The 13,196-nt window shown below is 38.3% G+C and overlaps 1 protein-coding gene across 3 annotated transcripts in view; it reads left to right on the forward strand.

Moving 5' to 3' along the window:
* Positions 1 to 11,630: 11,630 nt before the first annotated feature.
* The window catches only part of LOC127788711 (histone acetyltransferase TAP1), a 32,197-nt gene continuing 30,631 nt past the window's right edge, over positions 11,631 to 13,196 (forward strand). For 2 of the 3 annotated variants that reach the window (XM_052317299.1, XM_052317301.1), the window contains exons 1-2: positions 11,631 to 11,815; positions 12,262 to 12,347. In XM_052317299.1, coding sequence (XP_052173259.1) covers positions 11,781 to 11,815; positions 12,262 to 12,347 — 121 coding nt within the window. In that variant the 5' untranslated portion in view covers positions 11,631 to 11,780. The remainder of the gene's footprint in view (positions 11,816 to 12,261; positions 12,348 to 13,196) is intronic. The other variant, XM_052317300.1, reaches the window with a different exon arrangement.

Here is a 13,196-nt window from a genome sequence, read left to right on the forward strand (position 1 = left end):
AGACACTTCCACAGTGGAATGCAATATTGTTGTATTTTAATTGACTTTCGTTAATGGATATTTCAAAGTGGTCTAGTAGGAGGATTTTGGCTAGGAATAGTTGGAGCAATTGCCTTGGTAACAACTTGCTTACGGCTGGCACTCTTGTGGGCTTGATGATTTTCCATACTTGTTTGTCTATCTTGCAACATTGCGAAAGAAATTGCAACAATATCATAATGTGTGGTTGGTGAGTCTTAACTTCACTAGATGAATACCTTCAATAAATATTGTTTTGAGCAACACCCTTTTAGTCTAATCTTTGGCCCAATTGGATTGTTGCTCAAATCAACTTTGATACTCCAAGCTAGAAGAGATTAAGGAAAAATGAAAGGGATTTGATCTCTTCAAGGGAAATAACCTCCAAATCAGCCAAAACTTTGAATTGTATTTTGATTGCTTCAAATAATAATAATAATAATAATAATGCAAAGGCAATTACATATATGGTATTCCTTAATTACCTTGAATCTCTAATAAAAAAGGAAATAGGTATGTATATATTCTCATATATTCCCTTAATTTAAGGAAACATAATAAAAGACGAAGAGGGTCCTTTATTTAATTTTTTTTTTTTTTGGTAGCTTAGCAATCATAGGGTGACACATGGTTTCCATTGAAAGGTACCACATGTCACGATCACCCTTACTATTGGAAGAAATGGCCTTTCAAGCCATCCTGGAATTCTAGGTTGGGTATCGCTTAAAGCTGTCCCCAAAAATTATCGAAGAAATCCTAGCACAAATCACGCTCAGTGATCCTTGAGTTAGACTATACACATGCTAATCTATCACGAGGTTACATATAGGGGTGTGCAAAATTTCGATTTAACCAAAATAACCAAATTGAACTTATCAAAATTGTTGGTTTGGTTCAAATTTTTATAAGGTTCAATTTTGTTCGATTTTAATTTTTGACAATTTTGGCTATTTCAACTTGGTTTAGGTTTTGTGTTGAAAAAAATAAACAAAATAACTTAATTGAACAAAATTTCAAAACTATGTCATTTTTAATTCGTACCGTCACACTAAAAAAGAAAAGAAGAAGAATATAAGAAAGGAAGAATAGGAGAAGAATCGAGTCGCCTTCGCATTTGACTTTCCTTTCTCCTTCCCCTTGCCTTTGGTCATCATCTTTGCTCCCGTCTCCCATCTTCCATTGAGCCAAATGGAAGAACCAAGTCTCTTGTCAATTGTCGCTATCTCAATCTATCCCAACCCTCACTCTTTGTCAGTGTGTTGGTCCATGGATTGGGTCACGGCATGGGCTGAAACCCAATTGAAAAATGGGATTTGAAAATTTGTTAAAGAAAATCATAATAAATTAAAATGGCCAGCAAATGTCAATACTATCCTTGGTCTTCCTTGGGCCATCGTTGGAAAAGAAGGGCAATCAAGTCATTTCGACCAAGTTGCAGGTGCAGACTGTGCATCTTTCCTTCTTCATGTTCCATCTGCAACTGCGACCCCCTGTGCTCTTTCTCTGTATGATCATCTCCTTCTTAAACTTTCCTCCATATATTTCTCCTTCCCTCAGACTTTGCATCTCTGTGTCTTCGTCTTGGTTGATAGGAGTTTTAGGAAGAGAGGGGATTCTTCTACATCGCAAAGTCATCAGGCAAGTTCCTTTTGCACTCCATTTTTATTTTCAGTGCAAGTTCTCTTGTTATTTCTTGTTCTTGTGCAAGTCTCCTTGTTAACCTTTTTATTCTAGTCACTGTGAGGGATTATTATGCATATATACGTTTGTTACTGTATGCGGTTTCCATCTACTGTTGTGTCCTTGGATTTCTCTACTTGATTTCTCGTGGTTTCATTGATGTCTTTTTGGGGTTTGAATCATCTCAAGTCTCCTTCATGAATGGCATTTTATATAGTTAGTAAAGGATGAGGAACTTTTCTCGTTTTGCATTCGAATGAGCAATGTATATATATATATATATCATATTCGAATGAGCCCATTGTTCCATTCGAATGCAAGGCTCAAACCATTCAACCCCTATGAATAATTCTGAGAACCGTCTGAATGCCCCCCCTTGCCATTCGAATGAAGCCTGGATCTCCGAGTAGTTATACGCCTATTGTAACGGCCTGCCTCCCGGAGCCTCTATCGCGCATAGAAGATCCGTGAGAGGGTCATTATTTAAATGATGTCGAACAATAAAGCATCTACAACTCATATACAACCCTTATTAAATCATAATTTTTCTTTATTATAACATCTCATAATCGTCATTACATAGCTATTCACAACTTGGGCCCACATGGGCCTACATAACATACCTACATCTCACAAACATAAAACATTACTCTGATCCAGACACACGACACCCAGGATCTAGGATCGGGAGAACTCTACACTTGTTATCATGACTCGACTTTGACGAGCGTACCTGCGATCTTAGGATATGTTCACCTGGAATGATGTAAAGCAAACGTGAGTCGCGAGACTTAGCAAGCTCATGAAAGGAAGGCTATAAGTTAAAGATTAGACTCTTCCCATGACACCTCATGCAATTCATGCCAATGCAACCACGCCATGTCATGAGCCATAAGTGCCTTACTTCTAAATGCATAACATAAAATTAACTGCACATAAGGAACCAGGGGCCCACATAAGTCACACATTGGCACCCAAGTTCCGCATACAAACCTATTGCAGCCTAACATAGTGTAATACCCGGTATTACATGATATTGAAAATAAACAATTTTTGGATTATTTTTTTAGGCCTCGGGTGGTCCGGAAAGCCCAAGGGTCAATCCTGATAAATTAATTAATAAAATTCCTGAATTGGCGGCTGGGAGTGCCTAGGGACTTGGATGTCCAGGGAAGAGGGCAAGAGATTGGTGAGCATCTCGAGATGAGGATGATGGCGCTGGAAGCAATCCGACCGGGAATAATTTTCAGAATAAATTCTATATAAGCCCGAGTGGGTGCCAATACCGAATAGTCGGAAGGGACCTCCTGGAAGCTGAAGGGACTCTAGGGGTGGTTCGATTTTCTAAATAATGCAACCCTTCAGTGATTCTGCGTCAAATAAAAGGTCCCGTGAAGGCGCAAGGACGAGGTTGCTATTCCCGAGTAGCGGTCGATTATTAGTTTTGGAGAATTAAGATTTTGGTGGCTTGTGGGTAATTAATTAAAATATTGGGAGGGACCAAGTATAATTATTAGAATTCCCCAAGTAATTATCTGAAAATAAAGGGATTAAATTTTGTATATATATGTGTTATAATGGTTTTGTGCACGTGTATAAGGGAGAGGAAGCTTCCTTGAAGCTTCCTCCCAAGTTGTCTTTGTGAATCAAAATGAGAGAGAGAGCAAAGCTGAGAGGGAGAGTGAGACGCGGAGAAAGAGAGCTCAGGAGAGAGCTTTGCCACGAGGGAGATCGAGAAATGGCCGGTTAGAGGCTGCGTGATGCAGCGGTGGCCATGGAAGCAGCAACGGCTTGATGAAGCCGCGGCCATGGCCGCGGGTGCAGGAGCTCGAGGCGACGAGGGAACCAGCGAGGAGGCGATGAAACTCATGGGGGGGTGAAATGGCTGCCTAGATGCGTCGATGGCCGGCTGAGGCCAGTGGTAATGGCAGCAACACTACGTGCAAGTTGCTTGGGGGAGGCTGCCATGGCAGCTTGCGATGGCAGCGGCTCAGGCGAAGGAGGCTGGTTCGGGTGGTGGCTTTGCGACAGCTTGAGGTGGCCGGCGATGGCTAAGACGGCAGCAACGGGGTGGCTCGCGGAGGCTTTTGACCGAGAAGAAGGAGAAGCACGCACGCGCAGGTCAACCGCGCGAGGAAGAAGAAAGGGGAATAGTGCGCGCGGGAGAAAGAAACAGGGGAGAAAAGAAAAGAAAAATATGGAAAATGGGAGAAATAGCCAAAAATTCTAAAAGATGGGGGAAAAGTCTGGAAATTAATTTGGGGCTCGAAGAGTGGGTCGGAGGTTCGATATGGGAATCCGAGGGCATTATGGCGGTCCAATAGGCGATGCCAATGTGGGCGATTAGCTGATTTTCTCTTCCAGATTAGCTGAGGTGAGTTAATTAATTCTTTTCAAAATATTTCTTTTATGTGAAATATTAAATTGTGTAGAGTAATTAATTGTTGAATTAAACCCTGGGTCGGGGTTGTCTGGAAATTGTTGGCGACTGGTGTATGCCGAGATTGGTATTATTTTGCTGAGTTGTTGATTGATGGTTCTGATGGTGTGTGTGGCGATGTTGAGGGCATTGGTTTAATGCTAGATGTTGATAGAGTTGGGTTTGTGTGTAATTGTATCTAGGTTCGACTGGGAAGGCGGTGATCCTAGAAGAGCTCGGAGTTCGGGCAGGAGTTCGTGCCGAGACAGAGTTGAGACTTCGAGCCAGGTAAGGGATGGCCCCATGTGGAGGTGGCCTTGCAAGTTGGTAAATGTGTTTGATAATATTTTTATATTGCATTGGCATGTAGTGGTTATATCTTGTGTGATGCAAGCTCTAGTGAACCTGTGGCCATAAGGAGGACTAGTGGTGGGGGTTGATAGGTTGATGCCTCAAACCTTAGTGGGTTGTGAGGATGAGCGGACCTAGCCTCATTTGCATGCATTTGGCATACATAAACATGATTATATTCATATTTACATGCATTGCACCCTTACTGAGTCTTATGACTCATGAGGTTTTACCTCATGTGTAGATGATGCAAGTCCAGATGCAAGCAGGGATGGTGCCGGGAGGCTGTTAGGGCAATTAGATTGTTGCCTGAGATGTGTTGTTGTGTAATCTCCTGTAATTTTTTTTATATGTGTTCATGTAATTGAATGTAAACAATATTGAGCACTTGGTGTATTTAATTGTTGAAATCATCGTAGTGTGATAAATGATTGTGAGATTGTTCGTGGTATATGGCTTAGTTGGTAAATCCAAGTTTGGGATCGAGTAAAGATCAGCGAGGTATGTTCTCATAAATCCCCAATAGTCAGCGAAATGTTTATTATGCTAGCTTTGTGCCTGGGTCACCTCTGGCTTGCTATGGGGCGAGCTGAAGAGAGATGAAGCTCACTCGGGTTTCGGGTCTTGGTCCGCTGGATTTTTCTTGTTTGAGTTGGGACCGATTCCTTAGTGGAGCGAAGGGAAGGACGAGGCCTAGTTCCCACCTAGGGCGTTTCCTGTTGAAACATAGTCCAACCCTTCAGTTGTGGTTTGTTGGGTGAGTAATCCGGTCGATTATTTACCAGTGACGCCCGTAAGTGGGAGCGGGTCGTTACATATAGGCTACCATTTCATTATCCATAAAGACCCGCCTTTTCCTGACATGGTCAGCTTTTCCTGACATTCAATATTTACCTTTTTCCTGATTCTCATTACATGTTTTTCTTGATACCCATCATACTCTCATGTGTTCTTCATGTCATACATCACATAATCATATACTTCTATGATCTTGGTCTTCCTTCGGGCCAACCCTGAGCTAATATCTAAGCCGAGCCGAAGCTCACAAAGTCGGTACTCCCGACACCTGGCACACAGTACTCCCGCCTAGAATAACAGTAACATTAGAACCATGCAATACAACACATAAGAAATGCAATGGCTTCTGTAGCATAAACGTGATGACAAGGCCCCCATAAACCAAGCATCAGGCCCTGCTACGCCCACAAAGGAATACACACATGCGACATGCTCTAAATGCATATGTTTACCTAGGATACCCAAATTGGCTCTTAGACCAACCGAGTCATGCAAATGCTCACGCATCCCATCACATATAAAGCATGTTCCCACGTGAATGCAACCCAGTCCCCCTTAGCACACACATCATGATATGCACAAACCAAGGCGGGAATCTAGAGTACCAGCTCTTCTGGCTGTCTAGCGCTTATCGTAATAACTGATTACTGGCGCCCATACATCCAGCCATCAACTACCACGACCAACGGTCGACAGTCAGTGGTTTTGTACCCATACCCTTAGACACACTTACTGACACTATTAACTTTATATCTTTTAAACTTAACATTACCTATCATTTCTCCATAAATTTTCATGTACATAACCACATAACATCACAATACCATTCTCATTCGTAAAAAACCATCTCAACATACATAATAGACTTTTAACATATTTCCATAATGCCATATCATGTTCTAAGAACCTAGCCCCAGTGGGTTCGGCATCATTCCCAAGGGAAGCGGAGCTATACGAAGCTCCGTGACAGTTGAAATGAAAAACACAAAGACGTCATTGCTTAGCTCTTTCCATTAACAATAAACCCATTAATAAAATAAAGGTCATAAAGTGGTTACCACGCAGATTATTATTATTAATGCGTGGAACCGAGTCACGGTGAGGGAGAGTTTAAAATATGGAAAATAACGAAGACTCTCGCAGGAAATGAAGAATATGAGGAGAGGGTTAGGAGCTTGTCTGAAACCAGCTACTTTCAGCCTCTGTTGTGCTCCCGACGCGAATTAAAATATTTCCTAGCAGATAACACAACCGAGACTTAAATTAATTAATTCTAATCGCGTAAAATTTATAATTTAAACATATCACTCTTCTACTAATTTTTACCCACGTATCTGATCACTTTCCCTGCCGAAAAATCCCAAAATTCCTTTATTTTCCCCTTATTTTCCTTCTTTTTCTTTTCTTTCCTTTCTTTTCTATTTTTTTTTTCTTTCTTTTTCTTTCTTCTTCTTCCTCTCTTCTTCTCCCTCCCTACAACGCCCGCGCCTGTACTCCCTCTTCTCTTTTCTTCTTCTTCTTCTTCCCTGCGCTTAGCTCCCACCTGCGCACGCACCAGCGGCCACCAGCCGTGGCTGAGCTCCACCAGCCAACACTGCTACTTCCAACGCCGCCATTGCCGGCCGCCTCGGATCGCATCGCGCCGCCCTCGCCATTTGCCGCTGCTCTGCCCTCGCTGGCGCGACTGGCCGCCACCGCCACAGCCAACTCCATTGCGGCCACCCGCACCTCACGCGACCACCGCTGCCGCCTTGCTCGGCTGCTATGGCCGAGCTTCACTCGGCCAGCCTCTCTTCCTCTCTCTCTCTCACACTACTCTGTCTCTCTGTCTCTCTCTCTCAATCTCAATCTCGATCTCTCCCTCTCGATCTCTTTCTTCCTCCCTCACTTAGCCGAGCCCTCTCCCTCTCCCAATCTCTCGGCCCACTGATCTCTCTCTCTCCTCTGTTTCTTCTATGTTTTGAACAAAAATGGCCCCATGTAGCATACTTGGGGGCCACGCAGCTATACATACATACATACATATATATATATTTATATATTAGTTTAGTTTATTGATTTATATATTAGTTTATTAATTTATGTTAAGTGAATTTAATTTAATTTACACATTTTTATTATTATTAGCATTATTTTTATTATTATTTGATTACCTTAAATCCTCAAATGCTCAATACGGACCTCAAATACCGAAATTTAATAATTATCGTCTCCAAAATTTTGAGATATTACACCTATATATATATATGTAAATAAATAAGCGCCATTTGAATGGTGAGCCCTTGTCTATAGGGCTTCATTTGAATGGAAGCCTAGGCCATTCGAATGGCTTGAGCTGCCATTCGAATGGTTGTCTCCAGCTTATTCGAAACACCCCATTTGAATGTTCCCTTAAACTATTTGAATACCCCTTTGTATATATAAATATACAACCGATTTGAATTGCCTCTTAACCCATTCGGATGAACCTCACATATATATATATCCTTGCAAGCCTTTTTGAATTGCCTCTAGAATGATCTGAATCATGCTCATATATGCTTTTACACCATTCGAATGGCCTCTATTTAATTTTTTCAAAAATACACATCAAAGTTAATTTAACATAATTATTGAATGAATTTAAAGGATTATATGATGGGATAAATAACATATTGAGTCTATAATATTCCTCAAATGGTAAATCAAGATTTAACCTTAAAAAGCATTTATCAAAATTATTTTTGTGTTATAATTTACATCTTGAAATGGTAAATGCTATGAAGTAAGATATATTAAATTTATCTAATGATGGTAAAATACCCGGTATGGGTAAATGGTGTTGAAAGTACGAATATTGAGGAAACAAGAATTTAAATACATGTGATTGGAAAATGCATACATGATGTATACATGTACATGTTATATATATATATATATATATCTTGCACACTTACTATTTTGCATGGAGGAAAAGCGTACCCTAGAGCACCTGGCATGGGACGAGGTAGTCATAACCCGGCAGGTTGACTCCATATTTATTTGTGAGATTCTATTTACACGATACACTTTTGCATGTGTTAATTAATGGTTTGCGAGCCTGCGAGATTTGATACTGACATTGAATTTATATGCACATTTACATAGTGGTACATGGTGGCATGATACATTTAAATTGAAATTGATAAAGTCATAAACTATGAATCTTGTACATAACTATTGAGTACTTAATTACTCTTTTTGGTGTCACCATGTTCTTGGATCCTATTCATTGTTTATTGTTTCTCAAACTTGTTGAGCCTTGTGGCTCACTTAATCTTCTTTGCCATTCCAAGTAAAGGAAAATACCATTATTGGGGGCGAGTCTAGTGGGACTAAGGCGCAGAGATAGTGGTGTATGAAGACACGTCATAGCTTAAAAATCCTTAGTAGTATTATGGTGAGGCTTGTGATGAAAAGATTTTTATTTTGTTAAGTTACACTAGAGCCTCTTATTCATTTTGTATGCCCTTTGAGTTTAGACTCATGAGATACTGGAAATGTAACTGAATCTTAATTTAGTTTTCGCTACTAGTAATGAATTGAGTTATTTATTTTAATATGGTTTGTTCTATATCATCACTGTGATGACCTCCTTTCAAATATTCTATGCTAGCGGGAATATTCGAAAGTGGGCCCTTACACCATTCCCTTTACTCTTTGCTCAAACTGATAACCCACGACCGATCCACCATTCCTCTTCCTCTTTGCTTCGATAAGTAACTAGCAAATCACAACCAACCCACTCTTCCCCCTGATAGGTGACCCACTACCCACCCACCTTCCTCATCCTTATAGTTTCAATTTTTAACTGTTCAAGTTAGGTTTTTCACTTTCAATTGTTTTAGTATGGATTTTTCTATTTTGCTTCTCCACTTGCCTAAGACTAATTTTTCCAACATTTTCCTAATAGGCTGATATTTATTTAATACAAAACAATTTCAATTTCATCATCTTACAATGTAAATATAGTATGTTTTGAATTTCAAGTAATTTCATTAAATTTTTAATAATGTTTGATTTGATATACCCTAAGTAGCACTTGTAAGTTTATAGTTAGATTTTTCACATTTAATTCTCATCTATGTAGTTTTTCTTTCAATAATGATTTAGAGTGATAGTGTAATTCAAACATTAAGTTAGCAGTAACTCATTTTTGTTGAGTGAGGGCTTAATTGAGAGTTGTTGAGCCAACTTACTCATATTAATTAAGTTTTGATAATTAACAAAAAAAAAGATATTTTCAATATACAAATTATAGTGTTTTGATGATTAACAAAAGAGTATTTTTTTAAAATATATAAATTGTAGTATCGAATTATTTTTGATTTATTTATAAAATATTTTTTCATAGTATATGTACTACCAAAAATATTATTTTTCATTAAAATTATTTTAAAGTAATTTTAAAATACATAAAAATTATATAAAAATATTTTTTCAAATTCTGAACCGAAAGTCGACTCTTAGCGTGCCAATAGTCGACTCCTGACTATTGCTACAGTGTCGCTATAGTGAAAGTCAACTCTTTGATTTTTGAAAATCAACATTTTGATTTTTGAAAGTTGACTCTTGAATTTTCAAAAGTCAACTTTTAGTGCCAACGGTCAAATTTTCGACCATTGCTCTCATTCGAATGAGAGTCGACTTTCCCACTTTGAAAAGTCGACTTTTGGCTCAACGATAAGTTTTTTGATTGTTGAAATGGTGTCCAAAAATGCTTATAAATACCCCCAAACTCATTTTTTGAGTTCATTCGTTGTACATATTGTATATCCAAAGCATTCAAAAGATCCAAATGCTCTCAAGCTAACATCCAAGTAATTCGAAACTCTCGAAATGTTATTGCATATTAATCGAAGAGCCACAAGGTAAAAGAAGAAAAAATATTTCCGAGTCTACTCAGAAATTTTTCATCAAATCTGAGGTTATCAATTTATTTATTTATTTAACTATTATTGTCTTGTATATTCTATGGTTAATTAATTATTTATTTATATTCAAGTGTGGATAATTATTTATAAATTTTTAAAGTACAACTGTGGATTATATAGATTTCTTAGAACCGTTAAAATCTAAGTAAATCTAGTTTCTAAGTTAAGTTAGGGTGAAAACCATAGTGTAGTGGTTATGTTAGAACTCGTTGTAATCTAGGTATATATCTAGTTTTCAAAGTGAAGTAGTGTGAAAACTTTAGTGAAATTAATTTAGTGGAACCCCAAGGGTGATTAAACCTTGAGAGAGTGAACTACGTATGTGTGGAGACACCGAACCATTTAAAATTACCTACTGTCTCACCCATTCAAACTCCTATGTATCACCCATTTTAAAGCAACTGACTTAACGTAAATCAAGGTGAGAGATCAGCCCCTAAAACTCATTATGTTCTTCATACTCCTTATATGATATGATGTTACATCTAATGTAGTTTCATTTTGTGTTTGTATGATTGTAACCAAAGTATATGAGCAGTCATTTGTTTGTGCCAAGGTCATGTATTTCGAGTTTAATAGCATTGGTGATTAAGGGTTGGTTGTCATTTTATCTTCGGTGTTTTCATCTTGACTCGAGCATATAAAGTTATAAAATGATGACTTAGCACTAGAGTAAACTACCATTAGAGTTAATAAACCACAATGAAAATGGGAGTCACATATTACCCCATTCATGGATGAATTTGATTATGGACCTTTACTAAATGGTTTTAACACTAATATGACATATTCAAATAAGTGAATTAAGTTCTAGCAAAGACAAAGGAATTTGCATCACATTGTACCTTTGTAAATGTCCTCCAAGTTTAATATGCTTCAATTGAACTTTGATCCAGATTACTTTATAAACTAAACTTTAGTTCATTATCTTAATTTTATTCTGTTTAAATTATTATGTTAAAGAGAGTATAAAAGAAAATTCTAAAAATTCTAATATTAACATACTTGAAAAATAGGGTATTCTAATTTATTTTACTTTTTTTAAAAATAAAAAGGCCAATTTAACCCGAGATCAAGGCGAGAGACTTCCCTTTAGTCCTTAGAAGCATAATTTGGTAGTTCAGACGATTCCGTTTGAAGTCTGTTCCGTCATGATTAGAGTATTGTTCTAGAATCAAAATCAAGAGCCACCAATTTCTCTAATTTAACTCATTTATCATATTCTGGGATCAATAGGTGAGCACGTTCGTGATGGGATGTTAAAAAAAAAAAAAAAAACCTTCTCTCTAAATTTAAATAAAGCTGTGCCCGACTCAGTCTCTTAAACCGACCCGATTCGTTAAGAGTCTGATAGTTCGGTCCTGTCCGAACCACTCCTGTGGGGGAATATCGTATGCGTGAGAGGAGGACAATATCCGCTTTGAGTACACATCGCGTTGTATTTATTACTCAGTGGAAGCAGCAGCTCCGCAACTCAGAGAGCCAAACGCAACGCAACTACTCTCCGCTCGCTGGAAGCAGCAGCTCCGTAGCACGGCGCCAGACACAACGCTGCCGGAAAAATGCAAATCTATGGCGCTTTCTCAACTTCCTCTCCGTAAGTGCCTCCTCCGACACTCGCGCTTTATTCTCCAGTATCAGAGATCGATGAAAAGCGATCCCTCTGCGCCAATCGTCTTCCGCTTTCGAAATTCCTTGTTATGAGCAAGAGAGGAGGTTTTTGAAATAATTTGATTGCATTTCGTGGAAGTTTTAGGCATTCAATTGTTAGAATGCGTTTCGCGCGGAGCTTTAGTTGAATTAAAGTTTGATTGCTGTTTTGTGAAACCTTTAGGCGTGTTTGATTGCTTTAGGTTTATCGATTCATTGCTATTGGAAAAGGGTAGTGATTCTCGAAAATTGTTTGAACGCATTTGGCGGAACTTCTGGGCATTTCATTTATTTATGATTCCGCATTTCATTTATTTATGATTCCATTAGTTGTTACGGTTTAAGTGATTTTTGGAGGAACGTCTAATTCTTTTATGCTTGCTTGTGTTGCAGCCGGATTGTTGCTTCCATCGCTTGCCGCTGTCACGTGTCTAAGCACTTGCGGTTTCCTCACAGTTTAAACTATGGATCTATACGAGGTAATTGGTTGGTATGTGTTTTTGCTGTTAATTTGATCCTATCCTTCTTGTATTGAGCTATATCTACTAAATATTAAATTCAGAGGGGACCTGTTTACACCAACTTGCCCCCTGGATCTTTAAACATTTCAAGTTCTTCAAGGGAATCCAGTTTCTGATATTATTCTGTTGATTTTTTTTTTGTTTGGTTAGTTTATTATTCTATTCATTGATAATGATTAATTGTAAATTTTAATATTTGACAAAGTGAATTGATTCATGGTTTTAGGGAAATAAACAAACAGGTCTTCTATCAGATCCTGGACCCCTAGTTTTGGAGGATAAACAGTAACTATTTTTCAAGCTTGCATTTGTTGCAGGGAAAAGCGGAGGAAAAAAATATAGGAAAATAAATTGAAGGATTGCAGCTAAAAGTTTCTTTATTTTTTGGAATTAAAATGATTAGAAAATGCAGAGTTATTTTTCAAGTATTATCTCTATATTAGTTATCCATTAGAAGGTCATAAGCTATTACAATTTTCAGTTCATTTTTAGTTTGCTTTGACAATTCCTAGTTCCAAATATATCATTAATGTTCCTACTGAGCCAAAACCATATATTTTAGAGATTAGATTTAGCTCAAGATTCATAAAAAGCCAATGGTTGTGGTAAAGTTGGTTTTGAAGTAGATATGTGAGATATGAAGGATGGCTTCATGATACAACTTCATGACATATTCTCTCCTATTAGCTTGAAATGTAGTAGAACATGTTGAACTATCTCACCTACAATTGTCTTCTCTCTCTCTCACACGTGGTTGCGCACACGCGCGCGCGCACACACACACAAAGGCACGCACGCACGTGCGTG

The sequence above is a fragment of the Diospyros lotus genome, chromosome 13 (genome assembly GCF_014633365.1).
Source record: "Diospyros lotus cultivar Yz01 chromosome 13, ASM1463336v1, whole genome shotgun sequence".
Classification (NCBI taxonomy): domain Eukaryota; kingdom Viridiplantae; phylum Streptophyta; class Magnoliopsida; order Ericales; family Ebenaceae; genus Diospyros; species Diospyros lotus.